The 16892-nt window shown below is 56.0% G+C and overlaps 1 protein-coding gene across 2 annotated transcripts in view; it reads left to right on the top strand.

The window, feature by feature from the left end:
* Window positions 1-2599: 2599 nt before the first annotated feature.
* The window catches only part of Inpp5a (inositol polyphosphate-5-phosphatase A), a 176945-nt gene continuing 162652 nt past the window's right edge, over window positions 2600-16892 (top strand). The window contains exon 1 of one of the 2 annotated variants that reach the window (XM_090345575.1): window positions 2600-2935. In XM_090345575.1, the coding sequence (XP_090201701.1) occupies window positions 2861-2935 (75 nt within the window). In that variant the 5' untranslated portion in view covers window positions 2600-2860. The remainder of the gene's footprint in view (window positions 2936-16892) is intronic. The other variant, XM_090345574.1, reaches the window with a different exon arrangement.

Here is a 16892-nt window from a genome sequence, read left to right as displayed (position 1 = left end):
ACCACATCTGCCAGAGTCTAAGCTGATCGGTAAGGAAAAGTGTCCCCATGACTCAGGTAGTACAGCTCTCCTCCTCGACATGGGCCCCAGGCCCAGTGACAGGCATCCCGTGACAGAGAGCAGCCCCCACCCCAGGGCCATCTCCTGCACCTGGCTGGGCCGCATCTAAAGGGAACTACCTTGAAGAAGTCACTCACTGTCAGTGTTTTTGTAGTGGTGGAATGAGGTTGCCTGGCCGGCAGAAATGCTGAAGGCTAGGTGCTGAAAGACTGAAATGCACTTTGCATATTTATGCCGGATAATGACTGACTGTGGACATCCAAGAGGAATCTGGGATGCAAGGCCTTCCGCTGCCTGACAGCTGGAGCCCTAAATGACTTGGTACCGTCTTGGACTAAGTGATGCTGTGCTATCTGGAGGCCGCTCTGCTGCCCTTTCCAAAAGCCTCACAGGATACTGTTGACTCAAGAAAGGCTTGGGCCTCATCTCCTTCCTAGACTCCCAAGAGCACAGTGGCAGTGCCCAGGCTCTCCTGGGTAAAGGAATGGGGTTTTTACAACCATGCCGACACCATGTGAAGGCCCACGGAACTGATGGGCCACCAGCACTGGCGCTTGAGGGAGATGACCCCGAGGGGGAAGAGCAGGCCATTCACTGTGAAGCAGCTTCCAGGAAGCCCCAGACCGTACAGTGGCTGGCTTCTATGAAGGGTATGCCTGGCTGTGCTAGAGAGACCACATTTGCAGCTTGGACTGCTGTAACAAAATACTGGACACACAGACTGCGCTTGGGGAGGTGGGGGGAGGCTTCAGCAAAAGACATTTATGTCCCACATTTCTGGAGGCTGGAAGCCCAAGGTCAGCTCCAGCCAGGGTGGCCAGGGTGAGGGCTCCTGCGTTTGCTGGGTGCTCGTGGGACCTGACGTGTGCATCCAGAGCAGGGTGGACAGCACTTGAGCTGTCCCATGTCTCCTTTCAAGCCTGGGATCCTGTTGGACTGGGGTGCTACCTTAGGATCGTGTTTAACTGACATGGTTTTCAGACAGCCTCCAGCTGATGCTGCCACGGGAGTCAGGGCTGAAACCTATGAAGTTTGAAACAGTTCAGCCCCTCTGGACACTTACTGAGTTACACATCAGATGGATCTGGGTACCATCAGGAGTGGTCTGTGCAAGCAGGAATGGGGTGGGGGTGGATCCTCCAGAGGTGGTGACTCCTCGACAGAGCAGGATCGTCCTGGGTGCCTCTGAGGGGGGTGGCGGTGGCTGTCTCTGCGGGCCCAGCCACCCTCCATCTGTCCTGCCACCGCGGCCCTTCCCCCTTCCGTTCAACACTGCTACACATCCAGCGATATCCGCATGCATTAAATCAATGTGTGGCCCAACGTGTCTTTTAAGAGATAAGAGCCTGCAACACTTAACATTAGGGACACCTAGGACTCCACAGCACCGTGGCTTTCACTGCCTGTGGGCTCGGTGCGCGGTCCCCGTGGCGGGGAGGGTGATCGGTGCGCGGTCCCGCGTGGCGGGGAGGGGGATGGGGCCGCGGTCCCCCGTGGCGGGGAGGGGGCTCGGTGCGCGGTCCCGCGTGGCGGGGAGGGGGATGGGGCCGCGGTCCCCCGTGGCGGGGAGGGGGCTCGGTGCGCGGTCCCGCGTGGCGGGGAGGGGGCTCGGGTCCGGGTCGGCCCGGACTTGCTCCACATCCCCGTGTCTGCCCTCGCCCCTCCGCTCCCCGTGTTTACTGAACTCCTAATCCGGCCGCGCCCAGCGAAGGTGCGGAGCTGCCCTCGGTGGGTCCGGCGTGTGGGCCGCAGCTGGCCGTGCAGCCGCCCCGCGTGGGCCGCACAGCCCGCGCCCGTACGGCAAGCTTCGGGACTCGGTACCGAGAAGAGGAGCCAGGAAGTGCAGACGCCCGTCCTCCGGCGGGGCCGGGGTTCGCGGCGGACCGCGGCTGCTCCTCCCCCTCCTCCTCCCCTCCTCCGAGCAGACCCGGGCTCGGCCCCGCCTCCACCGAGGCTCGGCTCTGCAGGACGCAGCCGGGCCGGAGGGCTCTGGCGTCCCCGGCCCGCCCGGGGCAGGCCGCGCGCGGCTCCTTTAAGAGGCGGTGTCGGAGCCCGGCCGTGACGTCACGGGAGGACGGGGCGGCGTCAGCGCGCCGCCGCGAGGGCGGAGGTCTAACTGACAGAAGGGCGGCCCGGAGAGCGGCCCGGCCTGGCCCTCAGGCCCCGCCCCGTCCCCAGGCCCCGCCCCGCTCAAGCTCTGCTCCTGGGAGCAGACTCCGCCCCACCCGCGGTTCCGCGCAGGCCCCGAGGCTTCCTCAGGTCCCGCCCCGCCGAGGCTCGGCCTCTGCCCGCAGGCCCCGCCCACCAGCAGGCCCGGCTCGGGCCAGAGCCGCCGGCCACGCACGCCCCGCCCCTCCCTCCGCCGCCGGCTCCTTCCCGCACCCGCCCGGATTCGGCCCCACGGCCGCCCAGAGGCCCCGCCCCGGCCCGGCCCCGCCCCCAGGGCCGCCCGGAGGCCCCGCCCCCCGAGGCCCCGCCCTCGCGGGGCGGGGCGTGCCCGAGCCCGAGTCGGCGGCGGCCGCTGCGGGAACTTTCCCGGCGGGTCTAATGGCTGCGCGCGGGCCGCTGTGAGGCGCGGCGGCGGCGGCGAGCGGGCGCGGGGCCGCGGCGCGGCGAAGAGCGAGCGAGCGCGAGGCCGGAGCCCCGGCCAGGCCCGGCCCGACCCGCCGAGCCCGCGATGCGTCCGGGGGCCGCCCCCCAGCGCAGCTGACGCCCCGCGGCCCCGCGAGACCCCGGCCCCGCCGGGCCCGCAGGAAGCGGCCGCCGCCGCCCAGCCCAGCGCCCGCGCCGCCCGGGCACCATGGCGGGGAGGGCGGCTGCCCCGGGCACCGCGGTGCTGCTGGTCACGGCCAACGTGGGCTCGCTCTTCGACGACGTAAGTGCCGCGCCGTCGGCCGGGGAGGGGCTGCCGGCGGGGCCGGGCCCCCCGCCGCCCGGGCCCGGACACCCCGCCCGGCACGCCCTCCGCGGCCCGCGCCCGGACGCCCCCCGCCGCAGCCCAGCCCGGCCGGCCGCGGGCGCGCGGGCCCCGGGCCTCCCCACCGGCACCGCAGCCGGGGCCCGGCCCGCGCTGGAACCCGGGTCTCCCCTCACTGCCCCGGGCCCCGGGCTCAGACCTCCCGCCTCCAGGTTTGGTTCCCTTGCTCGGCCGGTCCAGGACGTCTTCTTGACGCTGAGCCTCGACTTTCCACCCCAGACCTCTTGGCCCCGATGCCTGCCCCGGGCTCTCGGACCCGGGACCTTGGCCTCCACACTGCCCCCTGCTCCTGGACCTCTCTCCCGAAGTCCTGCCTGTCGGTCCTGACCGGAGCCACAAGCCTGGCCCTGCAGGGCCCTGGCCTCCCGAGGTGTAGGACCCCATCATTTTGCCCGGCTACCCTCCCTGGTCTCTGCTCCCACCTAAGAGACCCGCGGGGGAGGGGGCGTGCCCTCCTCTGGGAGGCAGGGGGAGCCCCCCTAGTTCAGTACCGGAGCCACCGTGCCACCCCACTGCTGGTACTTAAACCGCCAGCCCAAATAAAGCGGAATGTGGCTCCAAGCAGCACGCTTGTCTAAGAAGAAAGGGTAATGTCCCAGATGGAGCCGTGGGGCCACGTACTTCCTTCCCTCCCTCCTCTAGGTGAACGGTTGGGGCAGTGCCAGGGCTGGAGGTGTGTGCTGCCGCCCATACCAGACACCAGCCTGATACAGACTTCGTGGGGAGAGGGTCACGAAGCGGAGTTCACACGTTAGGTTGCAGTTTTTCTTAGTAAAAGGCAGACACTCTCCTTGTGTGTTGTTACCTAGCCTCCAGGCGCTGGGTGCTGTGCTTGCCTGCTTGCCTGCAGACTTTGACATGGACACACCTTGGTGTAGTTTCGCATGGGTCTCGCTTTACAACAGCCTGTATATTTAGCCTTCTATTCTAGGCCTCCCAGTAGCATGTCATGTAAAATGGTTTTGTTCAGATGATTCAGATCCGTTAGCTGTGGCTTCAAAGCCTGAGAAATGTCAGGAAAATTAGGCATGGTGGGGCATTTTAGTCTCAAAGGGAAAAGAATTTCGCTGTGCAAACATTCTTTCCAGCAATCTTTGATTCTGAGTTGTAGGCTTTATTGTGTTTTAATTGTATACATACATCTCTCTCCATTGGTATTAAAATGGATACTTTAATTTACTTCTCCAAGTTTTTATTTTTCTTAAAGTCATGATGGTATTTTGCACTATGTGTGCCTCTTAACATAGTTTTTTATTTTGGTAAGCAATATATGTGAATTCCACAGGCCGAGTTAAGATTCAGGCCGAATAGAGAAGCATTGGCCCATTGCACAGTGTGGAGCTAGCTCTCTCTAGGGCTGGGGCATGCCCTGCAGACTGGCATTCCTGGGCCTCTTTCTTTGGTTGGTGTTTGGGTTATGGAGTTTGTGGGGTAGAAGCCTGAGTGGACAAAGCAGTGAATTCTTTAATGACGGAAACTTTAATTCCTTGGTTTCTTCTGGATGTTGGAAAGCCTCTGGTGGCTCTGTTTGCCTTTGTGTGACATGAACCCATGCTGTGTATGTCCCCTCTGGTGCTGTTCAACGAGAAAGAACTTTTGACTGTGGATGTCTGAGTTCTGCTCTGTGCTAGGTGCCCGCATCCGCTGTATAGGGAGTCTGGTTCCACAGGAGGAAGGCATCCACTTTGAAATAGACAAGACAGATGGCAGGGACATTTTTCCTTTTATGCACAAGTAATAGGTGGTTTGTTTTTGTCTCTGCAGTTTTGAAAGTCTCAATTCATAAACTTCCTCCTCCCCACTTAGAGGTGACCCTCTTAAATACTGTGTGATGAACTTTTGTGGGGTGCTCAGGATTGAGCCCAGGGTCTTGTACTTGCATGCACTTGGCCACTGATGTACACTCAGCCTGTGTATGTAAATTTTAATTATTCCGGGAATGCCAGAACATCTTGTTCCCTTTTTCTTTTCTCATCAGCACTCCTGGCACCCTTGCGTCCAGCAGGATGCCCGGCTGCAGTTACCCAGCCTTCCTGCTGAGGGCCTTCGCGTTGCTGCAAGTGCTTACTAAGACATTAGTGCATGGACTTTAACTCAGGATCTTAACATGAGAGGCCCTTAAGGGGTGTGTGTGTACACACACAAGATATCTCTCTCTCTCTATATATATATGTATGTATGTATGTATGTATGTATGTATGTATTTATTTTCTGGCCCTAGGCCTTTAACTCAAGGCCTGAGTGCTGTCCTTAAGCTTTTGTGCTCAAGGCTAGCACTCTACCACTTGAGCTACAACTCTATTTCTGGCTTTTTTTGGTAGTTTATTGGAGATAAGAGTGCCATGGAGTTTCCTGCTTGGGCTGGCTTTGAACTGTGATCCTTAGATCTGAGCCTTCTGCATAGCTAGAGTTACAGGTGTGAGCTGGAAGTGCCCAGTGGCGTGTGTGTGTGTGTGTGTGTGTGTGTGTGTGTGTGTGTTTAATGGTACTGGAATTTGAAGTCAGAGTTTTGCTTGGTTTACTCAGTTAGTGCTCTACCACTGGAGCTATACATTCAGCAGGGCTTGTTTTTCTGATTATTTTGGAGATGGAGTCTCTTAGCCTTTTTTTTTTTTTTTTTTCCTGCCTGGGCTGATTTTGAATGGCAATCCTTTCCATCTCGGCCTCCTGCGTCTCCAGGATTACCGAAATTCACCATTGGTGCCTGGGAAGAGTTGTTGATGTAGATTGTGACGACCAGTATTCACCAGTATTAGAAATTGGAGGTGTAGGTGTCAAGCACAGAGCACGCACGTCGTCTTTGCCTCTACCTGCAGAGTGAGGGCTGTTTGCACCCTAAGTGAGGCCACACCGAGAATCTTGGTGGTCTTTAGTTGGTGACTGTACCAGATCTTCAGGAATGTTTCCCAGGCCAGACCTCTAAGGTCCCAGGTGACCAGGAGCACTTGTGACTTTCTGATGTTGTGGTCATGATTGCCACACTTAGACTCCTGGTGTCATTGGCCTGGGGTGGACAGGGTCTGTCGCTGTCAGATGGCCATGGCTGGTGTTTTGACCAGTGGTTTCTAAATTTTGGCTCCTTGAACTTTTACTAGAAGTGGATGGAGAAGATGAAGATGCGCAGGCCAGCTTTAGAGGCTGATTTCACCCTTGCCTGTCATGCTGTTCAGCCCTTCAGTCCTGCTGTGTATTCAGAGCAAGGTACCATTTGCTTAGTCAACTCTCCAGCAATCCTTTGCAGGCAGACCTGGGATTGCAGAATCTGAGTGTGGGCTCCTCACAGAAGGAACTGAGGCTTATGGTCAGCAGGTGTCCATGAGCTGTGGGACAGAGGGAGGCAAGTCAGTGCTGCTAGGGTGGGAGTGGACTCTGGGCAGGTGCCTTAACCCTCTTCCTTCTCCTTCCTGCAGTGCTGGTGTTGCCCTCTTTATCAGACTTCCCCTATCAGTGTGGAAGGTATTGTTGTTTGTGGGACCGTGAGACTCTTGGCTTTAGATTCCTCCATTCCAGCAGACCTCATCTCTTCTCTAAAGTAGCCACGGCAGTGTCCACTCTCCCCCACTCCAGCAGGCCTGATCTTTCCTTTTACATAGCCGCGGCAGTATTCACTCTCCCAAGCTCCAGCAGGCCTGATTTCTCACACAGCCATGGCAGTGTCTACTCTCCACCAGCTCCTGCAGGCCTGATATCTCATCTCATATAGCCATGGCATTGTCTCCTCTCACCAGCTCCAGCAGGCCTGATCTCTTCTCTCACACAGCCACAGTGGTGTCCACTCTCCCCACTCAAGCAGGCCTGATCTCACACAGCCACGGTGGTGTTCACTCACCACACTCAAGCACGCCTGATCTCACACAGCCACAGCAGTGTCCACTCCCCCCACTCAAGCAGGCCTGATCTCACACAGCCACGGCAGTTTCCACTCTCCCCACTCAAGCAGGCCTGATCTCTCACACAGCCACGGCAGTTTCCACTCTCCCCACTCAAGCAGGCCTGACCTCTCACACAGCCACGGTAGTGTCCACTCCCCCCACTCAAGCAGGCCTGATCTCACACAGCCACGGCAGTGTCCACTCTCCCCACTCAAGCAGGCCTGATCTCACACAGCCACGGCAGTGTTCACTCTCCCCACTCAAGCACGCCTGATCTCACACAGCCACGGCAGTGTCCATTCCCCCCCTCAAGCAGGCCTGATCTCACACAGCCACGGCAGTGTCCACTCCCCCCACTCAAGCAGGCCTGATCTCACACAGCCACGGCAGTTTCCACTCTCCCCACTCAAGCAGGCCTGATCTCTCACACAGCCACGGCAGTTTCCACTCTCCCCACTCCAGCAGGCCTGATCTCACACAGCCACGGCAGTGTCCACTCCCCCCCACTCAAGCAGGCCTGATTTCTCTCACAGCCATGGCAGTGTTCACTCTCCCCACTCCAGCAGGCCTGATCTCACACAGCCACAGCGGTGTCCACTCCCCCCACTCAAGCAGGCCTGATCTCTCACACAGCCACGGCAGTGTCCACTCCCCCCACTCAAACAGGCCTGATCTCACACAGCCACGGCAGTGTCCACTCCCCCCACTCAAGCAGGCCTGATCTCACACAGCCACGGCAGTGTCCACTCTCCCCACTCAAGCAGGCCTGATCTCACACAGCCACGGCAGTTTCCACTCTCCCCACTCAAGCAGGCCTGATCTCACACAGCCACGGCAGTGTCCACTCCCCCCACTCAAGCAGGCCTGATGTCACACAGCCACGGCAGTGTCCACTCTCCCCACTCCAGCAGGCCTGATCTCACACAGCCACAGCGGTGTCCACTCCCCCCACTCAAGCAGGGCTAAGGTCTCCCACAGCCATAGCTGTGTCTACTCCCCCCAGCTCCGGCAACCATGAGCAGTGTCCGCTTTCCCCATACTAGGCTCTGCCCCACGCTCCTTCACTTTGGGATTCCTGCTGTCAGGCTTGTGTAAGTTCTAGAACACTCGTATTACCTTATAAAGAAGCCCTGTATAGAAGTGTCCCTTGTTTTCTTCCCTCCACCGTTTTTTCTGATTGAAACTCCAGCCACTTCCCACTGCCTGTCTCTTTCCATTTCTATGGGCTTACCTGTGCTGGGTGCTTGTGACAACACCGGGCAAGGTGTTGTCAAAGCTCCTATGACTGTGTGTCCATGGGTCAGTGCCATACTCCTCAGTCACCGATGGGCCACACTTCATCCAGTCATGGTTTGGCTGTGTTTGTAGTTCTGCTGTTGTGAATATTGCTGTTAAGGCCTCTGGTTGTGTGTTTTCAGCTCTGTGCTCTATGCTGGAAGCTTCCAGGTCTCCTAAAACTGACCTCTTACATTCCCCCCAGCCTGCCTCCATGAGGTCATGCACAGGCTTGGGGTGCAATGCCCCTCGCATTGTGGGCAGGCTTTGGCTCATTGTTTTGTACAGGCTTTGGGGTGCAGTGTCTCTTGCTGTTGTGGACAGGCTTTGGAGTTCAGTGTCTCTTACTTAGCTGCTGATCTCTGTGTGTCCCGCTCTCATCTTGAGGTGCTGAATTGCTGGAGTCTGGGGGTGGTTTGAAATATGAAATGTTTCCTTAGTGTTTGTTGAAGCAAGTGCCAAGGGCAGAGCTGTTGGTCACCTAGTGAGGATGCTCACACGCGGTGTGTCTGCGTCCACACTGGTCAGTCAGAGGCCACAGCTGTCTCCTGCAGGGTTTCATGTCGAGCCCCATTCTGCGGGTAGATTTGGGCCTGTGTGAGTGAGGAGCGGGTGGAGCAGCGCTGCCTCAGGCTGACTTCCTCTGGAGTCCTGGGATGAGCCTATGCTAAGAGTGTCTCTATAGGCATGTGGGAACTGACACCCACCTTGGGGTGGGGCTCAGGAGCCACAGATGAGAGCCTTTGAGTGCGGAATCAGTAGAGGGGTGTGTGGGTTCTCAGACTTTCCTGTGACCAAGCTGCGGGACCGGCCGCTCTGGGAGCAGGCTCCTATGGGATGTGGGTTCTATAGCAGAATGCCTGAGCTGTGTGAGGTTTTGTACCCAGTCCATGCTGAGGCTGACGTGCCCTGATGGAGGTTGACAGCACCTGTGCAGCTTCTGTAGGTTCCCCCCCTCCATTTTTTTTTGGTGCCAATTCTGAGCTCTGTGTATGAGCTGTTTTTGTTCAAGGCTAGTGTTCTACCGCTTGAGCCACAGCTCTACTTCTGGCTTTTTGGTAGTTCATTGGAGCTAAGAGTCTCATGGTCTTTCCTACCTGTGCTTGCTTTGAACTGTGATCCTCGGATCTCAGCCTCCTGTGTAACTAGGATTGCAGACATGAGCCAGGGGCACTTGGCCCTCAAGTTCAGTTTTAGTAGAAAGGGATTCTCTTAAAGTGGACATGGTGTGAAAGAATGTCCTCTGGGACCTCTCGTGACATGGGGAGAAGCTGTGCTGGTAGCACTCTGTGTGTTTACCCTCCCTTGTCCACTTGCACCCGACCCTTATTCCCTTGTTGAGTTTTCCCTTCTGCATCCACACTCAGACTCTGGTCCCTGCGAGGAGTCTGTGCTCTGACCCCCATCTTCATGCTGCTTCTGTTCCTCTGTGTCTGCACCCAGACCCTGAGTCCCTTGGCTGTAGCTGGCTTGCCTCACATGGGCTGGACCCCTTTGGCCGACACCAGGCTGCCTTTTCTTCTCAGGTTTCTGCCTGGCTTTCTTGTCTTCCTGTCTGTGCCTTGGATGTGGTCCCGGGAGCACCACTGTTGGATTCCCACCAGGTCAGGTACTGCTTTGGCTTTGGCTGTCATGTGGCTCAGCCTTAGGCCCCTGTGTGTGTACCTCACTGGGCCCTCTGCTTGGCTCTTCCATATTCTAGGAGCTGATAGAGATTTCAAAGCAGAAAATGTAGCTGTGGCTCAGTGGAGGCCCAGGGGCTCTACTCCAGGTCTACATGGACCCTGGAGTATCTTCTGCCACATATCACATGTGCGACCTTGGCTGGTGCTCAGCCCATTTGTGTGTTAGTAAGTAGAACTCACCCCTGAAGAGCTGGTTAAGGACAGTGAAGGAAGCCGGGCCTGGTGATGCATGCCTTTAATCTGAGGATAGTGGTTCAAAGCCAGCCTGACAAGAAAAATCCGTGAGACTGTTTATTTCCAATTAGCCACCAAAAAGCTGGAAGTGGAGTTGTAACTCAAGTTCTAGTACATTAGCTATTAGCAAAAAATGCTCACAGACAGCACCCAGGCCCTGAATCCAAGCCCCAGGACTGGCATGATAAAAAGGACAGAGGAGGTAGTGGATGCCACCTGGCTTTTGGTCTGTGCTGCTGGATGGGTGTGAGGCTTGAGTGTGTGCCGTCAGGTGTTTTCCAAGAGCTTGTCCCATCCTCCATACCAAACAAGGAGCTTGGCTGTCGGCCTTTGGGGCAGCAGCTCATTTTTACTCCATCGCAAGGAGCAGCCTGGATGGCTGGCCAGCTGTTTAGTGAGACTGTGTGCGTGTTGCAAACAGTCCTGGCCGCAGGTGTGGCCTCCTGTGCGGCTCTCAGAGGAGCCTCAGCCCCTGCAATGTGGCCCACTTGCTGCCTTACACACTGTATGCACAAGGCCCTGAGGAAGCTTGGTGCCCTGTCCTTCCGATCCCTCCTCCCTCTCAGTGCTTGTGCCTGAGCAGACCCGATTTCCACGTCTGTGTGCTTTGGATTGATTATTTCCACATCTTCCAGATCACTTGCCTAGGAAGCTATGTTCAGTCACCCATCCGGGGCCAGGCCCTGCTCCTCTCTGGGCACCGTGTTGCCGCTGTCATTGCCTTACTCCTTGGAAGCAATTTCAGGCTGTTTGTGATGTCTTACTACAGTATAGGTGTGTTGGCCTTTGACAGCACAGGAGTGGGGGGAGGCAGCGTGTCCTTCTTTAGGGTTCTACTTGAGGTTGCAGACTGGGAACAGAGAAGTCCTGGCAGTTCCACCGCATGTTCTGGACACGTCTGTCAGGATGAAGTGGTGGCCGGGTGGATGGTAGTGTTCAATTTGGCCAGACACAAGAGGTAAATCGCCCTGGCTGGGGGTCACTGGTGTTGGCTGTGCTTCTGAGTAGCATGCCCCTCAGGGGCAAGAGTGTCAGAGGCACACGTGGTGGGCAGTACAAAGACCTCTGGGATCCTTGACTATAGATTGTTTTCTTCCTTTTCACTTTTAACGGTTTCATTGAGCTCTGGTGTGACTGCCATACATTTCACCCATGTAGCTATGGTTTTTAAAAAATAGGACAGTTGTGTGGGTTTATGATGCTTTGCACCTTGTAACATGCAGCCCCGCTCCTGTCAGACTCTGCTCTTGTTGAGGAGTGTTTTCTCTGTGTGTCACCAGCTCTGGTGGTATGTAAGTTTTTTTTTTTTTTAATATCTGTCTTCTCTCACTGAGCATAGTTTGGTGATTTCGAGGTGCTTCTGTGTGTGCCTGCGTGGCCTGTGGATGTGCCTGGATATGCCGACCTCCAGTAGCTTGGCTCTGGGGAGTTTGTGAATGTGCAAGTCAGCGTGTTGGTGTGAGTTGAGTGCTCACTCTGCAGGGCTGACTGTCTGATCAGTGTAGGGCTGGTTTTGTTTTTTTTTTTTTTTTATCTGAGAGCTTCTTACCTGCACTGGTGGGATTCAGATTCTCTGTGCCGTCTGCAGTTTGATGATGGGTGGGTCTAGGCTGCATCTCCTTGTGCTTTAGCTTGTATGTCTGGCCTCCACTTCTAGATAATAGATGCCCCTCAGATTGGTTCTTTTATTTATTTATTTTTTGCCAGTCCTGGGCTTGAGCTCAGGGCCTGAGCACTGTCGTTGGACTTTTTCAAGGCTAGACCTCCACCACTTGAGCCTCAGCACCACTTCCGGCTTTTTCTATGTATGTGCTACTGAGGAATTGAACCCAGGTTTTCATGCATGCTAGGCAAGCACTCTTTTACTAGGCCAAACTCCCGGCCCGCAGATTGGTTCCTTTGCCACATTGGTAATGGCTTTTGGAAAACTGGTGACTCTTTCTTCATGGCAACTCTACAGCTGTTCTGCTCACACTTTCCAGGAGGAATATGGGGTGCTGGGACCCTGTTGGTGCCCCTTTGCTTGGGCAGACAGGTAGTTGTCATCCTTGAGCAGCAAGGTTAGGGTGAAGGAGTAGGAACAAGAATTGATGTGTGTCCTGGAGTCACAGAGGGAAGATCAAGGAAGGGGGAGCTTCTGAGATATTCTAGGACATTCTGGGACCCATATAGGAGTTGCTTGAGCCTGCATAAATAATGTGAAGAGTGAGATGGAGTGTCTCTTTCATAGGAGAGATGTGATAACTGAGCCACAAGGTACTACAGTGTCCGTCAGCCCCAAGTTGTTAAAACGAGTTAGTGTAGGAAGTAAGTCTAGAGTGCTGTAGAATACTTGAGATTACCCTTGAGTTAGTAACATGCATTAGTGAGGAAAAACTAATTTATTAACCGCAGTTAGGAGAGTGTGTCAACCTCTGTTATTAATGTGCATTAGTGTAGCATGATCAGCCCAGTTAGTAACATGCAAAGGCCACGAGAAATCAATCTCCTAGTAACGCACATTAGGACACGCAAGTGAGCCCCTGGTCACCACGTTAGGACACGCAGAGTGAGCCCCTGGTCACCACGTTAGGACACGCAGAGTCAACCCCTGGTCACTACGTTAGGACACGCAGAGTGAGCCCATGTCACCATGTTAGGACACGCAGAGTGAGCCCATGTCACCATGTTAGGACATGCAGAGTGAGCCCTTGTCACCACGTTAGGACACGCAGAGTGAGCCCCTGATCACCACGTTAGGACACGCAGCGTGAGCCCCTGGTCACCACGTTAGGACACGCAGAGTGAGCCACTGGTCACCACGTTAGGACATGCAGAGTCAACCCCTGTCACCACGTTAGGACACGCAGAGTCAACCCCTGTCACCACGTTAGGACACACAGAGTCAACCCCTGTCACCACGTTAGAACACGCAGAGTCAACCCCATGTCACCATGTTAGGACACGCAGAGTGAGCCCTGGTCACCACGTTAGGACACGCAGCGTGAGCCCCTGGTCACCACGTTAGGACACGCAGAGTCAACCCCTGGTCACCACGTTAGGACACGCAGAGTCAACCCCTGGTCACCACGTTAGGACACGCAGAGTCAACCCCTGGTCACCACGTTAGGACACGCAGAGTCAACCCCTGGTCACCACGTTAGGACACGCAGAGTCAACCCCTGTCACCACGTTAGGACACGCAGAGTCAACCCCATGTCACCATGTTAGGACACGCAGAGTCAGCCCTGGTCACCACGTTAGGACACGCAGAGTCAGCCCCTGGTCACCACGTTAGGACACGTAGAGTCAACCCCTGGTCACCACGTTAGGACACGCAGAGTCAGCCCCTGATCACCACGTTAGGACACGCAGAGTGAGCCCATGTCACCATGTTAGGACATGCAGAGTGAGCCCTTGTCACCACGTTAGGACATGCAGAGTGAGCCCCTGATCACCACGTTAGGACACGCAGAGTGAGCCCATGTCACCATGTTAGGACATGCAGAGTGAGCCCTTGTTACCACGTTAGGACACGCAGAGTCAACCCCTGGTCACCACGTTAGGACACGCAGCGTGAGCCCCTGGTCACCACGTTAGGACACGCAGAGTCAACCCCTGGTCACCACGTTAGGACACGCAGAGTCAACCCCTGGTCACCACGTTAGGACACGCAGAGTCAACCCCTGGTCACCACGTTAGGACACGCAGAGTCAACCCCTGGTCACCACGTTAGGACACGCAGAGTCAGCCCTGGTCACCACGTTAGGACACGTAGAGTCAACCCCTGGTCACCACGTTAGGACACGCAGAGTCAGCCCCTGATCACCACGTTAGGACACGCAGAGTGAGCCCATGTCACCATGTTAGGACATGCAGAGTGAGCCCTTGTCACCACGTTAGGACACGCAGAGTGAGCCCCTGATCACCACGTTAGGACACGCAGAGTCAACCCCATGTCACCACGTTAGGACACGCAGAGTGAACCCATGTCACCATGTTAGGACATGCAGAGTGAGCCCTTGTCACCACGTTAGGACACGCAGAGTCAACCCCTGGTCACCACGTTAGGACACGCAGAGTCAACCCCTGGTCACCACGTTAGGACACGCAGAGTCAACCCCTGGTCACCACGTTAGGACACGCAGCGTGAGCCCCTGGTCACCACGTTAGGACACGCAGAGTCAACCCCTGGTCACCACGTTAGGACACGCAGAGTCAGCCCCTGGTCACCACGTTAGGACACGCAGAGTCAACCCCTGGTCACCACGTTAGGGCACGCAGAGTCAACCCCTGGTCACCACGTTAGGACACGCAGAGTCAACCCCTGTCACCACGTTAGGACACGCAGAGTCAACCCCATGTCACCACGTTAGGACACGCAGAGTGAACCCATGTCACCATGTTAGGACACGCAGAGTCAACCCCATGTCACCACGTTAGAACACGCAGAGTCAGCCCATGTCACCATGTTAGGACACGCAGAGTGAGCCCCTGGTCAGCACGTTAGGACACGCAGAGTCAACCCCTGGTCACCACGTTAGGACACGCAGAGTCAACCCCTGGTCACCACGTTAGGGCACGCAGAGTCAACCCCTGGTCACCACGTTAGGACACGCAGCGTGAGCCCCTGGTCACCACGTTAGGACACGCAGAGTCAACCCCTGGTCACCACGTTAGGACACGCAGAGTCAACCCCTGGTCACCACGTTAGGACACGCAGAGTCAACCCCTGTCACCACGTTAGGACACGCAGAGTCAACCCCATGTCACCATGTTAGGACACGCAGAGTGAGCCCTGGTCACCACATTAGGACACGCAGAGTCAGCCCTGGTCACCACGTTAGGACACGCAGAGTTAACCCCTGGTCACCACGTTAGGACAGGCAGAATCAACCCCTCGTCACCACGTTAGGACACACAGAGTGAGCCCCTGGTCACCACGTTAGGACATGCAGAGTGAGCCCCTGGTCACCACGTTAGGACACGCAGAATCAACCCCTGGTCACCACGTTAGGACACGCAGAGTCAACCCCATGTCACCATGTTAGGACACGCAGAGTCAGCCCCATGTCACCACGTTAGAACATGCAGAGTCAGCCCATGTCACCACGTTAGGACACGCAGAGTCAACCCCTGGTCACCACGTTAGGACACGTAGAGTCAACCCCTGGTCACCACGTTAGGACACGCAGAATCAACCCCTGGTCACCACGTTAGGACACGCAGAGTCAACCCCTGGTCACCACGTTAGGACACGCAGAGTCAACCCCTGGTCACCACGTTAGGACAGGCAGAGTCAACCCCTCGTCACCACGTTAGGACACGCAGAGTCAACCCCTGGTCACGACGTTAGGACACGCAGAGTCAACCCCTGGTCACCACGTTAGGACACGCAGAGTCAACCCCATGTCACCACGTTAGGACATGCAGAGTGAGCCCTGGTCACCACGTTAGGACACGCAGAGTCAGCCCCTGTCACCACGTTAGGACACGCAGAGTCAGCCCCCATAGTAATTAATGTACAGGCTATGGATTGCTAGACACCAAGGCCTCCTGCAGAGGTGAGGGGTGCAGCAGTGCTGAGGGCCAAGAGGTTTGTACACGTCTCCCAGTTTCTCTGTCTATTGTGACCCTCCTAGGGACTTGTCTCCAAGATTGACCTGGCGTCCCTGTCTCCTGATTGGTGCCTCTCCTGGGTGTGTGGGTGGACATGTGTGCTTCCTGGGTACAACAAGCCTGGGAAGCACTCTGTGGCTCTGGCTCTGTGGACTACCCCTGGCACTGTCTGTGGGATTGTGGTTATGCCCAAATTAAGCCCCAGTCAGAAGTGTGTGTGGTGGGGTGGAGGGCTGTGGAAGAGGAGAGTGCCCTGAGCTAGCTCAGCATCAGCAGCCCTCGTGGGAGGCCCAGGCCTCCTAGTAGACGTTTGGGTTGTCCTGCTCTGGGCCTACAAGCTGCCAGAGCACCACCAGGACAGGGGCTTCAGGGCCTTTTGGCCAGTGGCTCCACTGAACTACAGCACCACTTCTGTTTTTTTTTTCTGTGTATGTGGTACCGAGGAATTGAACCTGGGTCTTTGTGCATGCTAGGCAAGCACTCTACCACTAGGCCACACTCCTGGCCGCAGGAGGCTCACTTGTGAGGATCGTATTTCTCTGCAGCCTTGGCTCCACTTCTCTAGAAGGCGCCAGGGATTAGGGCAGGTCTTGGCAGAGGGCTCTTGGGGAGTCTGGCTCCAGTCTTTTGGGTTGGGGAGTGCCTACCTCATGCTCTATGCTCCACCCAGACCCTTGCTCCAGGTGGGCATGCAGATGTGGAGCTCCAGGACGGTTCGAGTTCTCGGAAAGGAGGGATGAGATGGAGGCAGGGAATGCATTTCCCTGATGATATGGAGTGGGGTTTCAGGAGTGGGTATTGGCTTTCTTTGAAGATTCAAAGTGACGACACATATAAATTCCTCCCTCCTTTATTTTGTGGAGTATACAATGAATTCTAGACTACTCATTTGTCTGCTCCTTTCCCCTTTCACCCATATTCCCCTCCTGTGAGTACTGATTCCTTGCTGCTTATTTTGTTAGGCTTTGACTTAGTCTTTCTAAAAAATTATACTATTTGAGTTCTCCGTGAGTTTCTTGTACTTTAGTTAATTCATTTGTAACCGCTTGCATACTAGCCCGCGTGTTTACTTAATAGATGTATAGGCACATTCTAGGTTTTGTAAATGAGGGGGAAACCATGCAACTTGTGTTTTTCTGGTGTCCCTTAATGTAATTTTTCCCCCCAAGTTTTTCTGTTTCTTTATAAATG

This window comes from Megascapheus bottae, chromosome 15 (assembly GCF_031878675.1).
Source record: "Megascapheus bottae isolate mThoBot1 chromosome 15, mThoBot2.hap1, whole genome shotgun sequence".
In the NCBI taxonomy this organism is placed as follows: Eukaryota; Metazoa; Chordata; class Mammalia; order Rodentia; family Geomyidae; genus Megascapheus; species Megascapheus bottae.
Note: the sequence above shows the minus strand (reverse complement) of the source record. Positions and strands in the feature narration are given on the sequence as shown.